At 42.2% G+C, this 19,940-nt stretch overlaps 5 protein-coding genes across 6 annotated transcripts in view; 3 read left to right on the top strand and 2 right to left on the bottom strand.

The window, feature by feature from the left end:
* Positions 1 to 2,955, bottom strand: part of si:ch211-232b12.5 (zinc fingers and homeoboxes protein 3) — a 41,942-nt gene extending 38,987 nt beyond the window's left edge. The window contains exon 1 of the mRNA XM_039612132.1: positions 2,861 to 2,955. The gene's annotated coding sequence lies outside the window, so the exon portion shown is untranslated. The remainder of the gene's footprint in view (positions 1 to 2,860) is intronic.
* si:dkeyp-97e7.9 (DEP domain-containing mTOR-interacting protein) lies at positions 1,379 to 3,742 on the top strand. 2 transcript variants are annotated; one of them, XM_031733069.2, is made up of 9 exons: positions 1,379 to 1,460; positions 1,570 to 1,748; positions 1,886 to 2,009; positions 2,166 to 2,344; positions 2,500 to 2,709; positions 2,830 to 2,964; positions 3,089 to 3,159; positions 3,362 to 3,466; positions 3,595 to 3,742. In XM_031733069.2, exons 1-9 carry the CDS (start codon positions 1,411 to 1,413, stop codon positions 3,718 to 3,720), a joined length of 1,179 nt encoding a protein of 392 aa, XP_031588929.1. In that variant the 5' UTR covers positions 1,379 to 1,410; the 3' UTR covers positions 3,721 to 3,742. The 2 variants fall into 2 exon arrangements, with proteins under 2 accessions (XP_031588929.1, XP_031588930.1); XM_031733070.2 differs by lacking the exon at positions 3,362 to 3,466.
* A 234-nt stretch (positions 3,743 to 3,976) lies between these two features.
* adnpa (activity-dependent neuroprotector homeobox a) lies at positions 3,977 to 8,506 on the top strand. The gene is made up of 4 exons (XM_031733029.2): positions 3,977 to 4,398; positions 4,846 to 4,959; positions 5,663 to 5,755; positions 5,889 to 8,506. Exons 2-4 carry the CDS (start codon positions 4,852 to 4,854, stop codon positions 8,106 to 8,108), a joined length of 2,421 nt encoding a protein of 806 aa, XP_031588889.1. The 5' UTR covers positions 3,977 to 4,398; positions 4,846 to 4,851; the 3' UTR covers positions 8,109 to 8,506.
* A 549-nt stretch (positions 8,507 to 9,055) lies between these two features.
* Positions 9,056 to 11,007, top strand: LOC116314887 (bcl-2-like protein 1). The gene is made up of 3 exons (XM_031733028.2): positions 9,056 to 9,203; positions 9,663 to 10,238; positions 10,339 to 11,007. Exons 2-3 carry the CDS (start codon positions 9,774 to 9,776, stop codon positions 10,465 to 10,467), a joined length of 594 nt encoding a protein of 197 aa, XP_031588888.1. The 5' UTR covers positions 9,056 to 9,203; positions 9,663 to 9,773; the 3' UTR covers positions 10,468 to 11,007.
* A 4,080-nt stretch (positions 11,008 to 15,087) lies between these two features.
* Positions 15,088 to 19,459, bottom strand: gata1a (GATA binding protein 1a). The gene is made up of 6 exons (XM_031733027.2): positions 19,322 to 19,459; positions 17,297 to 17,528; positions 16,697 to 17,197; positions 16,090 to 16,235; positions 15,861 to 15,986; positions 15,088 to 15,756 (listed from the first exon to the last, which is right to left on the bottom strand). Exons 2-6 carry the CDS (start codon positions 17,508 to 17,510, stop codon positions 15,469 to 15,471), a joined length of 1,275 nt encoding a protein of 424 aa, XP_031588887.1. The 5' UTR covers positions 17,511 to 17,528; positions 19,322 to 19,459; the 3' UTR covers positions 15,088 to 15,468.
* Positions 19,460 to 19,940: the final 481 nt, after the last annotated feature.

Here is a 19,940-nt window from a genome sequence, read left to right as displayed (position 1 = left end):
TAGAAAATTCATTTGACCCTACTGTGGTTGCTGTGCTTCTTGGTTGGTACCCAGGTGAATACTGATATCTTGTGGCCAATGCCCTACACTGCAGCGGCTTTCATAGGGACATGGTATATTCGCCGCTTTGTTGCTTTTCCTGTTATTAGATTTAAATTGTGAAGCTCACATTTTAATGTACGAATATATGTTTGTTCAGTCTTCACCGCTTATTTCTTAAGGCCAAATACATTTTAGATGCATAAAACAATGGTAATGCTACTTTAAAAAAAAAAAAATATATATACATATATATTTTCCATTTTAATTAACCAAACTACATCTTTAGGGAATATGACTGTATTACAGATGCAAAGCTTCATCACAAAGAAGTTCCTGAGGGATCCCACCAGAAGTCAGCAGCTCAGCAGCAGCTCTGACATATACCAGGCTAACCAGAGTTAAAGCACAAATGCACAGGATATCGAAGGGTTAAGTAATGTTCCTCCCCTGAGCTGACCCTCTCAGGCAGCGCTTACTCCAATGATAGTGAATGCTTTACTGACAAGATAAAAAGACTCAAGCCAAAACCAATAGAAATTGCTGCCTGAGAACGGCCAGGCATTGTTTCAGCGAGTTCGACTTGCTGGGAAGAGAGGAAGAGAGGAGACAGTGTGACTGAGCAAAAATTTCTCAGGGACACATAACAGGATTCATGCCAGAAGACCGGGGTGATGCTTTGTGGTATATCCTGTGCTAATGATAGGATGCTCACAGCCTAAGTGTACGTCACAAGCTGGCACTACGGTTCTTTTGCCATAACAAGCATGTATCAAAACAGTCAAGTCAAAGAAAAAGGAGAATTTCTAGGCACTGCAATATCAAGTTTATACTTCAACACAATATCACAGCCCTAGAAACTCCACTTTATCTGTATCTGAGAACACATATTTTGATGCATACATTGATATTGACCTGAATCTTCAAAAACCTGCTGCTTTATTTGAGATGAAGGCTAGGACATTTCAGTTTTATGTTACCAGTATTTCAGGAATGACACACTAAAACAAAAACAACAACACAATTTGATTTCAGTTATAGAAAACACAACCTAGGTGGACACATCAAGCATCACGCAAGCAAACAGCCCCGTGTTTCTCTGAAAATAATTTAAATTCAAGTACTTCAGAACTGGGGCAGGATGTTTTACCCAAACACCCAAATGAAAACTAATATCTGTCGCACTGAATGAAACAAAACAGAAAAAAAAATGTCTTTGTCATTTCTGTATACACAACATTGCTCCCACATGACAATGGGGTTCTGTGTGTTTCGGTAAACATGACGGCCATTTCTAAAAGTCAGATTCACTCACTCTCGTGTCCAGTTATAAGACGCATGGAGCGAACAAGCAGCATTAGGTTAAAGGCCATGGCCAGGCAACACAAGGCTGAAGTCATGATCGCAGGAGAACAGCTCAGGTAAGACGAAACAGATTCGGTGACGATGTCGGCAAATTCTACTCTGCAGGTCAGGCAGATGACTGATGTCAGTTTTAAGGCTCACGGCTGATTTAAACACCATTTTAAGGCTCAGACTTCACGATGGAAAACTGATTAAGGATCGACGCTACCACTTTCGCACCTACCCTAACTGCTTTGTGGCACACGAGCTTACAGACTGGCTTGTGAGCCACAAGGAAGCTGCAGATCGAGCAACAGCTGCCAGCCTCATGCAGCACCTCATGGACCATGACATTTTACACCACGGTAAGAAGGAAGCACCGGCAAGAGCTTCAGCTAAAGAAGCTCTCCCTTCTTTAGCTGAAATTAATTCCTCTTCTTTACCTGAGGCTAAGTCCTCATGTTGCTTTCACGACTTATATTTAAAACTGCCTTTTTCTTAGTCTGTGACAAGAGGGCAGAATTCAAGGATGCCAAACTGCTGTACCGTTTCCGCAAGGATGATGGCACATTTCCCTTTAACACAGAGGTGAAAATCTTCATGCGAGGACAACAACTATATGAGCAGTAAGGGCTGGTCTGTTTGTGCTTCAGGTTCTCTGGTCTGAGAAAGATCAGCTTAATCTTAGAATTGAAAGACCTCCATAAAAGTGTATCTCATCCAGGTTTTTCCTCCACTGCATGCTATTTTAAATCTGATTCTGTTACTGTTTTCTCTTATAGACTTATAGCAGACAAGAACTCCATTCTGCAGCTGAGAGAGGAGCATGGTGTTACTTATAAGCGCTCCTTTCCTGGCTGCCAGTTGATTGACTATCTCATTCAGAATGGAGAGGCAGATAGCCGGCGACAGGGACTGGAGTTGTGCCGTGCATTGCAGGAGCATGGCATCATTCAGCACGGTGAGGGGAGTTTTCATTGGCCCTTTGATGTACAGCTGTCAGTGGTGGGCTTGCCATCTGGGACTCTTGCAATCAAAAGTAAGAATACACACTGCATAGATACCATTTATACTAAGACTGCTGCTTTTTGCTCTCTCCCCAACTCCCGCTACCAGTGGGGAAAAAGCATGATTTCTTTGACAGTGGGCTACTCTACCAGTTCTGCATCAATTTCCGCCGGCGTCGGCGCCTGTCTGAGCTGCTAACTGAAAATGAGCAGGTTAATGATGAGGCTGTGATGGCATCAACACAAGAGGACAACAATTCTGAGAGTCCCTTTCTTCTACGCAGAAACTCATCCAAGGAACGCAACCGTGCATTCAGTGGTAATAAAAATAAATTAATTACTGAGTAAACATGAAATAAAAGGAAACTCTTGCAATTTTCACAACATGCACCTTGTTTTTTTTATGAATTCTGACGTTGCCACTAATATAATCTAATAGTGAGCTCAAACAAAGACTCCAAACAGATTACCGGTGGTCGTCGAAGTAGCTTGAGTTCCCTTCAGTTTCACTCTGCTGGATTTCCACCTCTTCAGCTGTTGTCACACCCAGCAGTACGATGCAATCCTAAATCAGGCGAGTGTTTTATTATTTATATTCAACTGTGAAATGCTTCATAGTATCATCAAAGTTTAAATATTACTGTGATGAGGGTTGTTTGTGAAAGCACATAGACATAATCTTTTAATTGGTTTCACAGTCCTTAAAAGAAAAGTTACTTGTGAAGAATTATTGGCACCTGGTGCACCCTTTATCAAGAAAGTGTTGACGGTGAGTTATGAAAATTATACGTATAAATTATTACTTAGATTTCTGATTGGATTTAATAGCACCAATTTAGCATACCTGAGCAACAGTCCCCTAAAGGCTAAAAGTCAAAAAGTCAAAACAAGCTTAACACATTAATAAAGTTGTGTTTTTTTCTTCTTCTTAGATAAAGTCTAAGGTGTATTTTATCTGATTGAGATTGTAGGTGATAGGAGACGCCCTGGGCTGGGGCTTTGTTGTCAGAGGCATGGCTCCTTGTTATATGCAGGCTGTTGACCCTGGAAGCCCTGCAGCAGCTGCTGGAGTTAAGGTTAAATAGCTGAAACAAACTGACAAAGATACTTATCTTGGATTTTATAAAGTGATCTCCAAGATACAGATATAACCCATAACCTTTTTTTAAAATTTTATTTTATGTATTTATTTATTTCGTTTTAGGTGCGGCAGTTTGTGTGCCAGGTAAATGGACAGTGTGTTCTTTACCTGGACTACAGGACAGTAACCAGACTGGTGATGACAGGACCTCGCACTGTTGTACTGGAAGTTATGGAACCACTGGAATGACAGTAGCTATATCATCAAAGTCTGGCTCTCTCTTTGAGTACAAATACTGCATCTGCAAAAAAAATAAAAATAAAAATAAAAATAATAATAAAAATCAGCAATTACGTTTGATATGTGCTCATTTTGGGGGGGAATAAAAAAAATGCACTTGTTAAACTGTTTATCTGACTTGCATCATGGAAAGTGTTCTAAACTGCCTAGATTGTTTTCATGAATTTGAGGGGGTTAATAACGATTATAATGAATACAAACTTTGGGTCAGTCAATCCAGCCCAGCGCCCGACTACGACTTCCGTCTTTTTGTAGTCGCCATTTTGGTTTGAGAGTTGATCAACGCGTTAGCCAGCAAGCTGGCCTGACCTCCGGTGCAAGAAAATCAGAGAACTGGAGGAGTATAGGTGTCCCTGGAGGTTCCCATTTTCGAAGTGTACTATTTTCATGAGCTGTGCAACATTCTACCACTGTGTTCTGTCACTCGTCCCCCAGCTAGCAGCTCTGCGGTGCAGATGAGCGAGCTAACTAGATAGCTTGGCTAGCTAACTGTGGAGCTGCTGAGCACCGGCGTTGAGGGGAGCATCACCGTCAGTCTGCATGTCCCGCCAGCCCCTCGGTTTTTTATTTTAGCCATTAATGTCGTGAGATAACCCCTGTAAAGTTAGTCCTCTGGCTTATTGCAAGGTGAGTAAAACGTTAAATATCGTCAATGAAAGTGGAAAAAAGGGAAAGAAAGCAGCTATGCAACGCTAGTGTTTGTGCTCAGTAGGTATTGCTAAATCTGGCTAACACTGTAACGCTAGCCCACAAAGCTAACACGTATTGTAAAACTGTAATTCCCGAAAGCTCTGTGCATAGTGGACAATAGAAGTCATTGACCTGCTCTGTGGTTAGGCTTTCTGATCAAACCCACCACTCAATCAGAAACAAGGTTATAGTGAAGCGTCACCATAGAAACCGTGCCGGACCCCTGAAGCTCTGAAACATACACAATGTCATCATAAAAAACACGCTGTACTACAGGGAGACACGTGCTGAAAGGGCGTGTTGTCTCTTAGTGAGTCCGGCTAGTGTGATACCAGTTATAAATGTACCTGAGGTTATAATGAAGAATTCAAATCTGTCTGCCAGGAAATAATGTATCAGCTCCCGGTGAACAATCTTACAAGAATCAGGAGAGCCAGGAAACAGGTGAAAAAAGCACTCGGTGACATTGGACTTGAGTTCTGCAAGGAGGCAGCAGAGGTGAGCAAGTGTGTTTTGAGCTGCATGTGATGGATAAGAACTTTGAATAACATAAAGGTAGCATTGATGGACCAAATACCATGCACTTGTCCAAAGATGGTTTTCAGTAAGGTGTAAGTGTGTGTGCGTGTTTTAAACCAACGTGACAATTTTAAGGCAGTTTTGATTGCCAGCTAATCATCGGTGGACGTAATAAGGATAACAAGTTTGTCCTTTCTCCATGTATGTATGTATATATATATATATATATGTATATATATATGTGTGTGTGTGTGTGTGTGTGTGTGTGTGTGTGTGTGTTTTAGAAACAGCCTCATCAAGCTTTAAAATGACAGACTCCAAAGGTGTGGATACATCTCCACAGCTTTGCCTAGTGTAGTTTGCAGAGTATGAATTTGCTGTCTAGTCCCTAACCTCTTTGTGTTTACCTTTCACAAATACTCTCACCAGTGCTCTGGCCTGACAAAGGGAAATTCAGTACCGATCCCCATAAGAATAAAGGGGGGAAAAAATCAAAAACATATTACCCATTGATGTTATTTGTCCAACCCAAACAAAAAAGGGCGATTAGAGGGGACACATACAAATTTAAAACCAAGATGTGCAACACAGACTTACATATACAAATACTATACGGACATGGTAACAATGTTAAAAACTTATTTTCATTGGAGTTGGTCTTTAATCTTTTCAATTTTTGCAGGAGTTCAAAGAGTTTTGCCCTAATGAGCAGTTTGTGAAGGGCACGCTTTGCCTTGATATCTGCGCCTGGGATCCATCATACTCTAAAACACAGGTAAGATTTTATCCTATCTTAAAGACTTGCTCACATTATCATGCACTAATGTGCATATTTTTCTTAATGCAAAGCTTTGTTTTTGTTGTTCTTTTTTTTTTATATCTTTTTTTTAACTTTTTTTTTTTTTTAGGAATACAGATCAAAGCCATTTTGCTGCACAGAGTGTCCATTTTCTTCCAAATTCTACTCAGGCTACAAGAATCACTTCCGTAATGTGCACAGGAAACTCTTGGACAGTAAAATCCTGCTCAACTGTCCATACTGCACGTTTACTGCAAGCAAGAGAACTTTGGAGACTCATGTTAAAATATTCCACATACCCAATTCAACGCGGCACAATTATGGAAGCTCACAGGGAGCTGTGCTGGGGAAAGCTTATCTCGATAGATACAAACAGGGAAACGGTATGGAGAAAGCAATGTATTTCTGCAAAAAATGCACATTTCGGGACACGCTATACAATGTGGTGAGAAGGCACATCTACAGGGAACATTTTCAGCATATTGTCTCACCATATCTTGGTATGGTTTCTGAGTCATCTGTGAAAAATGGTGCTAGTTCTGTTGTTGGCAACAACATCCTCTGTAAAAGATGCCAGTTTACCACTCGTACCTATGAGGCTCTGGTCCAGCATGTTATTGAGTACCATGAGCGCATTGGTGCCCAAGTAACAACCATGATTGGACATGCTAACATTATCGTCTCCAAGCCTCAGCCTTTACCAGTCATGTCACAGAAGCCTCCTCTGGTTGTCAGTAGACCTCAAACACTTAGACCTGAACCAAATGCACAGCAAGTAATTGGCTATTTAAAGCCAGTAGGCCCGGTTATTAAAAGTCAGTCCCCCATTTTAGCCAGTCAGGTGCGTGCCACTGTTCCAATACAGAGGAACAGTACAGCAGTTGAAAATGCTGGTACTGGTGTAAACACAGCCCAAACACAGAAGTGGAAGATATGTACAGTTTGCAATGAGCTTTTTCCTGAAAACTTATACAGTGCTCATTTTGAGAATGCACACAAGGCGAAAAAAGTGTGGGCGCTTGCCAAGTACATCATGAAAATCCACAACTTTACCAGCAAATGTTTGCTTTGTAACCGCTACCTGCCCAGTGATACACTGCTAAATCACATGCTAATCCATGGCTTAACCTGTCCACAGTGTCACTCTGCTTTCCACAATGTTGAGAAAATTATGGAGCATACAGCTCAGGCACACCCTGAGGAGTTTATTGGACCCCCTGGTGCATCGCCTCTCACCTTTGACCTCACCATTAAACAAGATAAGTCCAGTAATGTACAGCTTGCTGTTCTTACTTTTAACATGAAGGAACCCATCAATGGTCAAGATCAGTCGACGCCTGTTCAGAATAGTCTTCCACATCTTGTCAAACTACCCGATCCTAGAGTGACCGATAAGAAAAGTGAACCTCTTGCAGGAAGTATCCCTTCACTAATGCAAACAAGTGAGGTTGGGAAGACTGTGTGTCCACTGTGTTTCACCATTCTCAAAGGGCCTATCTCCGATGCTTTGGCCATGCATCTAAGAGAACGGCATCAAGTCCTTCAAACAATGCATCCAGTTGAGAAAAAGATGACGTACAAGTGCATTCATTGCTTAGGGGTGTACACCAGCAACATGGTGGCTTCCACAATTACGCTGCATCTCGTGCAGTGCAGGGCTGTTGGTAGGAACCAAGCAAACCAAAACTTTAAACCTGGCTTGACACTTAACTCCTCTGGGGCTGGCTATCTTAAGAGGCAGCCATCAACACAGGCTATGTCTAACTCCAAGAGGATAAAGCTGGCCAAGGATGCTAAGACTACTTCCACCATCTTTGGAAAGAAGGCTGAATCTGATGGTCTTGCTCTGGATCCTAGAAGCTATGAACACAAGACTTATGAGGCCAGGAAAAATTTCCTGACTGCCTACTTCAACCGGCGACCGTACCTTTCTTCTGAAGAAGAAGACAAGCTGTCTGCGAGTCTGTGGCTGTGGAAATCCGACATCGCTACACACTTTGCAACCAAGCAAAACATGTGCGTGAGATACTGCAAGACCAAGAAGGTGTCGGTGCTGCTCGGCTTTGACATGCACGCTGTAAAGAAAGTTAAGCATAACTTGATTTTTGAGGAAAGCAAAATTGTTGGTACATCTGCTAAGAAGGCCGTAGGCATCAGTTGTCGTACTCCAAAGACAGACCAAAACAAACACAGTGAGACACTTAATTGTACCTTAAAACTTAGTACGTGCACGGAGACTATTTCCATAGACTCTGACAGTGAAACGAACACAGATGATAGACCCACTGAGAATGGAGACGTTGATGCAAATGAGCACGAGAGTTTCTAATCCAAGGAACCATTAAACATGACTGAAGAAACAAAACCTGCGGATGATGCTTCTAGAGAGACGGAGATTTCTTTGCAAGATGGGAATACAAGCCTTGCAGTGTGCCTTGGTTGAGTAGTAAAGGAGTGTATTAAAACAAAGATGACTTGACAAACACAGTTACAAATAGTAGACCAGAATGTGTGGGTCACTAAATCAGCAGCTGATTTTTTTCTGAACAGTGTTGAAATAAAATAAACAGCATTGTGTAGGTAGTGTTGTGTATATATTTTTAGCCATTGCTCCTTGTTAGTTTCTTCATGCACATCTGTATCACTCACTGGTTTGCTGTCACACCATATAAGAAATATGTAAACTGAACTATTTGCATATTTTTTTCCCCCAACTGTGACAAAGAACTGCATCATACTGTCATTTAACATTTAGAAAATGTAGGATATGTTAATTCCTTATGGACACATTTTAATAAAAGTGTTTGATTAATAAAGTTTATTGGCGCTCTTTCTGTGCTATTAAACTCTTGGACCAGGTGAAATTAGCTGCTTAAAGGTATTTCTGCAGAAAATGTTTTTTTTTTAAACTTAATAACAGTTTCTAAGAGTGAGAGAAATGTATGCGCTTTTCCAAATACAGGTATTTATATAAATGTAAGCGTTAGGGCATACTTTTTTTTCTAATATGACACATTTATTTACAAGTTGCCCAATGCTCCAAAATGAGAAGACTTTACAATAAGAGGTCCCTATTCATTAAACACAAACATTTAACTCACCGTGTAAAGTGCCACTCCGTATAATTTACCTAGTGTCAGTGTCACAACAGATGCAGCTGCATATGTTTTTAAATGAAATTTCAGCGACTTCCTAATTTCCGGAATGTCTCCTTATTCGATTGGTCGCTTTGTATGAGTGGGTGGGACTTCTGGCTGCTGCTACCGTACAATTGTCCAACCGCCAGCGTGCATCGCTGCCCAGGCCACAAAGTGTGACGCTTCAGAAAGGTGCGTTTATCTGGAGTGTTCGCAGCAGTAGTTTTTAAACTTCATAGCTGCTTTCTCAAACGGAGAACAAGGTTTTAGCAGCTCTAAGTATAATGGTGAGTGAAACCGCCGCATGTTCACGGCTTGAATAGAGTTTTTAGTTGTTTATTGATTTAGTTTTTTTTTCTAATTTTGCTGCGTTTCATGCGGAGTGTGTGGCAGCTGGTTAGCACGTGAAGCTAAAACTGGTAGAATCCAAGCGTGCGACTTCCTAGCTGGAGCTGTCAGCGATGGTTAGCTGGCATTCAGAGGCTCTGGTATAGAAGTGATGCTGGTGAGCAGCTCAGGGCTAAGCTTGAAAAGCTACTAGTTAGCTGCGTTTAGCTCACATAAAATGTTATTTTCCAAATATCTGCCACAGTTGCAGTTGTTTCCTCATACATAAGTTTACCCTTTTTACAATTGGTGAAGAGTAAAGACTATAATCAATAGAGATGGATCCTAAAACACAGTTGCACGAGTTGCTACATTTTTAAAAGAATGAAGGTAACTGCAATATCCGTCTGTGCTTCCAGGTTACTCCAAGTGAAGCCTAATGTGCCAGATGATACACCGGTATGACTGGCAGGAGAGATCGTGGCATTTGATTAGGCTGGCTGGCCCTGCAGAGGAGGTCCAGAGTGGAGATGCAGTGCAGTAACCGAGAGCTGGTGGAGTTCTTTATAAGCTATAAACTGTCTCAGAAGAATCACCCAACTTCCCTTCTGAGGCCAACCAATGGGGGCCAAAGGACTGAGAGAGACCTGGCCCAATCTCTGCCTGCATACAATGGCATAGAGGCTTTAAAATCAGCTCTTCTAGACTCAGGGGAGCAGTTTGGTTTTCTTTTCACACAGTCTTTTAGGGACGTTGCTTCGCACCTCAGCATCACGCCGGACACAGCCCAGCAATGCTTCGAGAGCGTGATGGAGGAGTTGTTCAGGGATGGAATCAACTGGGGGCGTATAATTGGTCTGTTTGTCTTTGGTTCTGCAATGTGTCTGGACTGTATTGACAGCAATATGAGTGAGCTGGTACCCAACATTGCAGACTGGATGACTGCGTATCTAGATGATCACATTAGTCTGTGGATCCAACGAAATGGAGGATGGGTAAGTCAGCAGGGGATGAAGTTGACATGAGGTGTGCTACTTTTGTGCTTTAAAGGGGGGGAAAAAGTCGTTTAAAACACTTTCTAATCCTTTTTTCCAGGACCGCTTTACAGAGATATTTGGGAAAGGGATGTCTACAAGGAGCTCTGGGGAGTCTCTGAAGAGATGGCTATTTGTTGGAGTGGCCTTAGTAACAGGGCTGCTGGTTGGCATGCTCATGACAGATTAACAGTGAAGGTGCTACTTCTGTGCTGTCACTGAACACCCTGTGGAATGCTAAACCAAGGGAGGGAAGTGGTTAATGTTTACATGGAAGCCCAGACCACATGTGCAGTGACCATAGTGGGTGGGCAAAGGCATTCTGTGAGAGGATTCATAATGTGTAACTTGGTGAGCTGTTACAGACCACCTGCTCGCCTTGCTTTGACCAATGTGTTTTTAATTTCTTTTTCTTTTTTAAACGCACAACAATTTCAGTTGCTGATGTGCCCATTCAGAGGGCAATGCTTTAAATGAACCTAATAAAAAGTCAGTGAAAGTGATTCAGCTGGTCTAAGCTCTATTTTTTTTTTTTCTTTTTTTTCTTCTCTGTATTATTCAGGGAACAACATGTATGACTGAGAATCTACGTTGTATCCCCCCCCTTTACTGTGTAATTCTCAGCTTCTTTTGACTGTTCTTGAGGTTTTAAGTCTGTTTTGAAAAGTTTTGCCATTTTGTTTTGCTGAATAAACTGTATGGAGTGCAGAGGCTATCCAAAAAATTCAAATCCATGCTCTAGCAGAGGCCTGTATTGTGTTGAGTTCTCTAGGACACACCAGCTTCCTCCACCAGTCCAGAAACATGCATGTGAAATTAACTTTTTCTATCTCTCAGTAGTATCTAAAATTAAACCATACCAAATTATACATCCAGTATATCCATATGCAACAGGCTAAATATTCATGACTGTATTCAGTGTCTTTTGGCTGTTCCTCTAAGGGATCAGATTGGATTATCTGCTACCATTTTTGCCCTACTCCTAGCACCGTCTTGTCACATCAATCCCATGCAAGTCCCTTTCACTACATCTGTGGTCCGCCTCTTTTCCTCCTGCCTGGCAGCTCCATATTAACCATACTTTGTCCACCAAGTCCACTATTTCCCCCCTTTGCACACGTCCAAACCCTCTCAGCCTTGTTTCTCCAACTTTGTCTTCAAACTGAGCTGTCACTGTGACATTAACTTCTTCAGCTCTGCCACCTCCACCTTGTTCTCCGTTCTTTTGTCAGTGCCACTGTCTATAAACCATACATCGTAGCAATGCTCACTACTGTCTTGTAAACCTCCCCTTTCACTTGTGCTGCTATTCTTCTGCCACAAATCAAATGAAGTGACTCCATATGAAGTATCTTAAAAGCTGGAATTAAATGAGATGTATTCTTTTACACAATGTGCATAAAAAATCTTCTTGAGAATATAAAATCCACACGTTGTCTCTGTCACCATATCAACATGTACACAAAGCTATATACCAAGGTCTGATTTACATGCAAGGGAGATATTCTGCTAATGCTTCTGGGCAGTTACTGAGTCAGTGGGTGCTCCACACCAACTGTGCATGGAATAAAAATAAAAAAAAGTAGGGCAACAAGAATAAATAACAGACAAGAGGGGTATATACAAAACAGGAGGAAGGCACACAATAAAAAGACACATTAGAGGACGGGTTGCAAAGTGCTTGGAAGTAGTGCAATGGACTAGGTCTGAGTATAGAATCCATGTGTGAGTGGCCTGAGTGATGAGGGTTACTCACACAGTACCGTGGATGGGTGGGTCGGGTGTTGGGTGGAAGTGCTTTACAGTCTGAATGGCCCAGGGGAAGGAGGTCTTTGTGTCCTAGTTTGAAGTGTAAAGATGTATCCTGCACAGCCTCGCTTAACAGCAGTGTTTCACTTTGTCCACATGGGGGTGCTAATGTACCACATATTCAAAAGTAGCATGCTTAAAACTAAGCTGTGCTACTCTGCTTTCAGTTACAAGTAATTTCAGACATGACAGCTGTAGTGTTTGCAAGTTGTTCCATCACAGTTTTCTCCTTTTGTATTTTTCCCACAAGAAAGTCAAATTAAACACAGAGAACACGTGAATTCTCCCAGTAATGGGTTTAATCTGTCTGATCACACACCACAACAGGTAGTTAAATCACCCACTTTCCATGGTAGAACAGCTTTTCACAAGATTATTCTGCGAGCTCTGGATGATATAATGATAGTACGAATGGGAAAGGAGACAAGCAGTGAGGCAGCGGGAGAGAGAAGACTCTAACGGATGGCCTTGTGAGTGAACTGGAGAAGGCCTGTGGTTGCTAATCTATCCCCGTCATTTGTTGCCATTTCCCCAGAGCAGAGCTGACAGCTGCAGCAGATAAACAGCAGATACAGACAGTTGAGGAAAAGAGTATAAATTATGGATGTGCTTGCCAAATCATCTTATTCCTTTAAAAAGAAAAAAATCATGTCTCCCCCTCCCCCACACACTTGTCTCGTGTTTGTTTTGCTCACGATAACCCCTGCAGAGGTGAGCACTGCAGATTGGTCCCACTTTAGTGTGGTTTAGAGTCAACTTTGAGTAGATGCCGTAAACGGATTCAAATAGAAACCCACCCTCATCTCGTTCCGTAATTTCAAAGGGCACTATCACAAATTATTCCCATAATCAAGGTCTTTGGGGAATCAGTTGGGTTATGTATTGTAACGGTTGGCTGCTAATGAATGAAGCTGCACTAGGAGGAAACATTTTTCATATTATTTTTTCTACTGTGGGATTTGTTAAGCAAGTTGAGCAAAAAAAAAACCAAGCAAAAATGCTTATACTGATAAATTCTGTCAAAGACTTGGCTTATCAGCAATACACCCAGTGGTGCGTGTCATGCAGCGTTATGAGTAGGTGACTTGCCCAGATGTTCACAGGGCCGTACTCGCCGAGATGAAACCAAATGCATAAAAGAAAATCTTATTTCTTCTCGAGGTCTGCAGTGAAGCGTGTACGAATCAGTGGCTGATGGGTGGGTGATAATTTATAGATTTGTCTCGAGGGAAGCGTTCTGTGAGCGTACCCGCAGATTATGAAACATGACAGGATTCACTTGGCCCAAACATGGCACACTGGTTTTGTAACCAAACTGTTCTTCTACACCCCAGCACTCATCCACCTACAACACCCAGTTACCGGTCCTTCAGATGATTCCAGTGATACGTGTGTTTGTCTTTGACACCTAGAGAGACACTGTGGCCCTCAATGACTAACTGTCAGGGAGTGTGAGAGTGGCGGTGCCAGCAGCAGGTGGATAGTTTGGGGTCTGTGGCCTCAGTGATAACTTATCAGCCACCCCCCAGTACTGAGCGAGCAACCCCAGCCCTGCTGCTCAGCATAAAAAAGTACACAGACATGTATGCACTAGTATTAGGCGTTTCTTACATAAGCTGTTAAGGCAAGAGTCTGTTAAGACCCTGAATTCAAGGTGTTTCTTTGCACAGAACAATATGCATCTTGCGTTTTATCGTAAAATTGTGCCAGATAGCTTTACCTGTGTGTACTAATTTAACCCTAATAGGGCAATACTGCAGGGCTATGCGTCCATTATCAAACAGCCTGCCCTGTTTGTTTTTTTTAAGCCATATTCCTCTAGAAAAACAATCAAATCAGCTCCAAATGTCTGAATATTAAAATATTAGTATTATATCAACATAAAAAAGTCATTCTTTAAGCTTGCTTTAAGTAAATGCATGTACCCTTGTACTTATAAATAATTTTAGGCATTTATATTTTAGTTTATCTGGATTTCTTTTGTTAATTTCCTGCTTCTCCACTTGCTGTAGCACAAAGGTCAGAAACTACAGAGAGGTAGGCCAAAAAACAGGCCGAGGAGTCAGTGTGCCTAGATTGTGAAGTGCTTTGTGTTTGTTCAGATAACAATGCATTCAGCTGGTTAACACAATCACAGATGTTATTACACAGCACGTCTTTGAATGCTGTCCCTCTCTAGGGTTTTTCAAAATAAAACATAATGGTACCTTATAATATGTCACACACTGTTAGAGTTTAAAGTGAAAAAGTAAAAGTCAAACTAGCCCTTGTTTCTTAAATGTTCACAAGTTCACTTTTAATTTATTTGTAATATATTTTACAATTTTGTCAATCTAGCCGTGATCTCTTCTTTACTTTGTTAAAGTAAATTTGACTGGTAATAGCCTGATCCATTTACTGAAGTAAGAGTTTGACTGTTGGTGAGAAAAATGTGCGTGTGTGCATTTTTTCTTCTACTTCATTAAATTATCTGAACAAAGGCAGAATTCACCTCACAATCTACGTGTGCTCGGCTTTCTTTGGCCTACATGTTTGGGCAAAAATAAAACATGCGAAGGGCAGCAACGTCATGAAACGTATTGTTGTCTTCTGATTACTAAGCACGTTCTCTGTAGTTTGAGACCTTTGACATGAAAGTGGAAAACTGTAAAATTGAAACAAAAATCCCCTTCTGCACATTCAAACAGAGATAAGTAATGAAAAGTACAAACGTGACCTCGTGCGCCCAGTTGTTCTGTAGCTCGTCTAAATATAAAAGCAGTCATAAGTGGTGCACTTTAGTTGAATGTTTGTCACTTATGCGGAAAAGACGATTTGCATACCCGCTATGTACTATTACACTGTCAAAGTGGAGAACTGCCAGCACAAAGACACCATTATACCAGTGCAGGGGAGTACAATAACCTCACACAGCAGGCCTTGCTGTGGTTAGGTCAGAGAGCTGAGGATTCAAATTACTTAAAACAAAAGCCTTCATAAGTCAAACAGAATAAGTCACGCATTTTTTTTCTTTAGAGTTTTAATATGGTAATATGAATTATGCAAATACAAAACAGACCCCTGAAGCACGAAACAAAGGTATAGCTTTAAGAATAATAAAAGAAGAATTGCCACACAGATACGGTAAATCAGATTTGTGTTTGTATTTACAGCTGGGAGAATTCCCTTATTAGGGTGTTTACACATTCCAAAACCTGAGTGATTTTATCGGACTTCACACAAGTGCCCAGTCAGCACAATAACACAACATATGGATGAAACGCAGGTAAAATACACAGGAAACTCCATTTGCATCACAGCCAACAACACATATGTACAAATAACTGGCAATACAAGGAAGCGGGCTCGTGTCTGAGTATTCACAGGTGCCCGTCCTGTTATGTCACACTAGTGTGGGCACCATGCCAGAGTTGAGGTGGTGCGTGTAGGGTAAGCTGGCAGAGGGATGGAGCGGGGACGGTGTAGGGATGAGGTGAGGCGAGTGACTGTAGGTGAGGAGAGTTCCGGGGCCGAGGGAGAAGGGCCCACCGTTGTCGTCCAGGGAGGGCAGCTGAGCCACCTCCGTGTACGGCTCCAACAAGGCGGCCTTCTTGCTCTTCTTGTTCTTGTTGGAGACTTTTCTGTTACGTGTTTGAATTCCATCCTTCTTCATGGTGAGAGGCCGGTTGACCTGTAGTGAGGAATAAAAGAGACATTTTTTAAAAAATTTATTTATTTATTTATTTTTTATATTTAGCCGGGTGTTTGTGGATATATCTGAAATGACTGACTCACATTATGCAGTTTAAAGTAGAGTCCGCAGGCATTACACACAGGCTCCCCGTTGGCGTTGCGTCTCCACAGCGTTGTTGTGCTTGTGTGACAGTTGGCACAGAGGGTACCTGCGCGCTTGCTGACAATCTGAAACACAGAAAAAGATATAGTCAAGCTTTTCAAACTACCCTGGTAATGACGGATTATTTGTTCGATGGTTTACAAAGGAGGCAAAAGGGGCCTGTCATACCAGTCTCTTTTTGGGTCGGATTAGAGGTCTATTTTGGCCGTTCATCTTGTGGTACAGTCCACAGGCATTGCACAGGTAGTGGCCTGTACCATCCCTGCGCCACAGAGGGGTAGCTGTGGCTCCACAGTTGACACACTCTCTGGCCTCTGTTCAGAGAAATAATGACAGTTTACAGAATGTAACATATGACGGATGAATGTTTCTGTCTTAATATATTATATCATGTGCAAAGATCTCAGTGACACATTATATAACGGGCAGACTGTTATGCTCAATATAGAACAAAATGTTTTAGTTTCACAAGACTCTCTCTCTCTCTCTTGTTTTTGGAACTTGCAGATGCTCAGTTGTTGTTGAAGTACAGATGTTCGAATTTCTATTTTGGGAGAGCTACAAGGGTTGAAAGTTTATTCAAATTTCTTGTAAATGTAACCATCTACAGTTCCATGAAATCTGCATCTGCTGAGAAAAATCTGATAATTTCCAAAACAGCCACCAACTGTCAAGGCTGAACTTTCAGGCTCAAACATTTTCATTTTATAGAATATTGTGCCTAAATGGTCCACCCAGGGAAAAGAAAACGAGGCACCTGTCAATATATCCTCACCTGGAGTGGATATCCTCATCTTGTTGCGGAGTTTAGGGGAGTACGAGGGGTTGATCCAGGCTCCAGGGCTGGAGTAGAGGGCAGCCGAGCTGTAGTCCTGTGGGCCACTCATGTATGAGCTGTAGGGGCTTAGCATGTGTGGGTGGGATGATGGAGTGTACATGCTGCCAGCTGCAGGAGTCAGGTTGAGAAAGCTGCTGCTGGCCCCAGACCCTCCAAGTGGGCTCAGGCGCTCTGCCTTGAGGGCCTCCTGAAGTCGGGGACTCTCCCTGCCCTCTCTGCCCGGAGACAAGTATCCGTCTCTGGAAGTAGTGAAAGAGGAGGTCACTCCAGGGGTGTAGAGGGAGGTCGGGGTGTGTGAATGCAGCGGCGTCTTGGTGAGAGGGCTGCTGCTCCAGGTGGAGACTGGGGGGTTGTAGGGCGAGCTCAGAGAGTGGCTGGGCAGCCCATCCAGCAGCTGAAGGTTGCTGAGCAGGCTCGGTGAGTTGAACATTGGTCGAACTGTGGAAAGAAGGACAGAAGAAATAAGAGTCAGATCACGATTTAGAGGGCGAACTAGAGGATGGATTTGTTGGGTGACGGTGGCTTGGAAGCACTGACCAGAGCCGTGTCGGTAGGGAGCTGGCGCTCGGCTATGGCTTGGGGTGGAGAAGAACGAGGGAAGGCTGGTGTAGTCAGTGTCCTGGCCGGTGAAGAACGTCTCACCCTCTTCTCCCGGAGGCAACAGGCCAGAATCAGAGGAGAAAGCGGCCAGGGGGTCTGAGCTGAGCAGGGATGGAGACACCCAGTGGGACTGCTCTGATGAATCTTCCATATTGGCAGGTAAAACAGCCTGTGGCGAGTATAGTGAGAAATCTAAATTGTTTTTGCTGTCAAATGCAGCAGCCCAGGAGGAACAGATCAAAGCTGTGCACAAGCCTCATTTTACACGAGTCATTTATTATTTATTCATGTACTCTTTGCACTCTACACCCTTACACTAATGCATTTGTCTTTACAGTTAGCACAGTTTGAAATAAATATAAAGACACAAGCATCGATTGACTTTGTTTTTAGGTGTGTGGCTCTCAGTCTTTATGGAGACGTGTTGTCAAAATGTCTTGAAAGAGACATCACCAAACTCCTCGCACGTTGGCGGTTTGCACCTCTCTTAATTCAGATGAGAACGAGAGAGGCTGTGACTTTGATTGAAGCCGATGCATTATCACCGAGCTTCTCTCTTCACAACAACCAGTGCAACTTGAAGTTATCAGGGACAAGATCTCTCGACAGCATGCTTTTTCAAACTTCCTTTTCTAGGATCCTCATTTGACTGCGGCTGAAAGTAAAAACTAAAAATAAATGAGTCTATAAATGTAGCGACACAGCCAGTGACCAAACGGTTACTAAGTGGCCCTACTACAATAGGTATGCCATTTAGAGGAATGCAAAAGACGTGCCCTCAGGGATGACTGACTGTGTGGACAAACAACACAGCAGCCACACACAAAGTGTAATGGTGTTTGCTGGCAGATTTTTTTTCTTTTCAAGTGAGAGTGTTAACAGCAGTCTCTGTCACACTCTCACTTAAAACTCACACTTTCATTACTAAATTTATGTGATTAATAATCCTTTTTGTTTTTGTTTTTTTGGGGGGGATTCAATTTTTATCAAAGAAAAACTCAAATTTTGAGCAGATCTTTAGAGACTGAGATGAAGGCCCCTTTCTGAAAACTGCTTTAAAAATCGAATCAAAAACAAATTCTGCTCCAAAATACCAGCGACGACATCCCACAGCACTCTGATGTGCATTATAACAACAGCGGACGAGGCCTCTCTCCGCGCCGTATCTTTAGAGGGAAGAGAAGAGGAAAGAGAAGAGACTGATACTGGCTGATAAACTCTGAGAAAATCTGATAGACAGCATTATTATAATGCTAAATATATCCAGCCCCACTGATACTACATGAAACTAATCTCATCTGATTAATAGAAATCTGTTTGATGAGAAACGCAACAAGCGCAGCGACACAGCGGGGTGAGGCGGCACGTTGTGGAGGACTGATCAAAAGAGACAAAACTAAAAAAGAAACAACCCCAGAGGGATAGATGAAATAATTTGAAACTCACACCCAGCTGCTTATATCACAACACAATTAATTACCTTGAGTGCTATGCCCCTAAACTCCAATGTTAATAGATTGACATTATGCCGAGCTACTTGCATTAAAACACGCTGAATATATATTTACCGTGTAAAGCAGTCGACTTGTTTTTGATCCGGATATGAATGACTTCAAGTTGAACTCGTGCAGTGGGCGAATTAAATTAATATTATAATTCATCTACTGTTGCATATACTTGTGGTAATTATTGAAAATTCAATTGAAAATAATGAACGAGAAGGAAACAGATTCTCTGTTGCCCTAATGCAAAGTTCTCGCCCCTCGTATCTCCACAATTCACAGTCTGCCAAGCAATAAATTGCCTCAGATGATCGTAATTCTCGCCAGTGAAAGTTTCACATGCACAATTATTCTTAACCAACAAAACTAGCCAGCTATATTTAACAAACCAAGCTGGTTACACCAGTTGTTTGGGGTGAAAATATGAGAACAGAAGGCAAAGAGCCGACAGGTCACCTACCTGAGTGGACGCCACTGACGAGTGATGGGTGCAGTGAGCTTATAGAGCCGAAAAATGTATGCAGCTAGGTGGGAGGTGGTGCACAGCTGGACCTCACTGTAGGCTGATGGCTACAACTAAAAAAGTTCTCTAACTACCAGCAAAGTTTAGGGCTACGAGACAGTCCGTGGGAGGGGTTGGGGAAAAACTTTTTTTTAAAAGACACACCTCTTTGGTCCAGAGAGAACGAGCTTGTGTGGGGCTTAGATGTTGCATATGTACAGGCATGAGTTTAAAATCCCATTTAAGTGTGTCATGTATCTACAGATATAAATAATGCAATAAATGTTTGTGGCATCTGGAGCGTGTGCGAAAGGTGAAGGTGCTTTAAATCTTAGTTCCCCTGCTCTTCCTTTATGGCTGTGTGTGCTGCTTGTGTAGTATTGATAACGTGTTTGTATCTCTGATGATTTCCACAGAGGAAGCACCGTGTATAAAAAGCATATCAGCACCAAAACCAAGGCCAGTATGAAACAACTACATGTGGTCGATAGGAATCACAAGATCCATTGCAGATCATATTTTTTGTGTTATATTGTCATTTTTCAGATCTTGTAATTAAAACAAATGCATATATTAG

This window comes from Oreochromis aureus, linkage group 5 (genome assembly GCF_013358895.1).
Source record: "Oreochromis aureus strain Israel breed Guangdong linkage group 5, ZZ_aureus, whole genome shotgun sequence".
NCBI classification, from domain to species: Eukaryota; Metazoa; Chordata; class Actinopteri; order Cichliformes; family Cichlidae; genus Oreochromis; species Oreochromis aureus.
This window is presented reverse-complemented; position numbering and strand designations above follow the sequence as displayed.

Excerpts from the sequence above, each read along its gene's own strand:
- si:dkeyp-97e7.9 (XM_031733069.2), top strand. The coding sequence starts at position 1,411 with ATGGCCAGGCAACACAAGGCTGAAGTCATGATCGCAGGAGAACAGCTC. Across the intron at positions 1,461-1,569 it reads ATCGCAGGAGAACAGCTCAG|GCTCAGACTTCACGATGGAA; the intron begins GTAAGACGAAAC and ends CACCATTTTAAG. Across the intron at positions 2,010-2,165 it reads GGACAACAACTATATGAGCA|ACTTATAGCAGACAAGAACT; the intron begins GTAAGGGCTGGT and ends TTTCTCTTATAG.
- adnpa (XM_031733029.2), top strand. The coding sequence starts at position 4,852 with ATGTATCAGCTCCCGGTGAACAATCTTACAAGAATCAGGAGAGCCAGG. Across the intron at positions 4,960-5,662 it reads TCTGCAAGGAGGCAGCAGAG|GAGTTCAAAGAGTTTTGCCC; the intron begins GTGAGCAAGTGT and ends CAATTTTTGCAG. Across the intron at positions 5,756-5,888 it reads CATCATACTCTAAAACACAG|GAATACAGATCAAAGCCATT; the intron begins GTAAGATTTTAT and ends TTTTTTTTTTAG.
- LOC116314887 (XM_031733028.2), top strand. The coding sequence starts at position 9,774 with ATGCAGTGCAGTAACCGAGAGCTGGTGGAGTTCTTTATAAGCTATAAA. Across the intron at positions 10,239-10,338 it reads TCCAACGAAATGGAGGATGG|GACCGCTTTACAGAGATATT; the intron begins GTAAGTCAGCAG and ends CCTTTTTTCCAG.
- gata1a (XM_031733027.2), bottom strand. The coding sequence starts at position 17,510 with ATGGAAGATTCATCAGAGCAGTCCCACTGGGTGTCTCCATCCCTGCTC. Across the intron at positions 16,236-16,696 it reads GATGAGGATATCCACTCCAG|AGGCCAGAGAGTGTGTCAAC; the intron begins GTGAGGATATAT and ends TTCTCTGAACAG. Across the intron at positions 15,757-15,860 it reads TCTACTTTAAACTGCATAAT|GTCAACCGGCCTCTCACCAT; the intron begins GTGAGTCAGTCA and ends TCCTCACTACAG.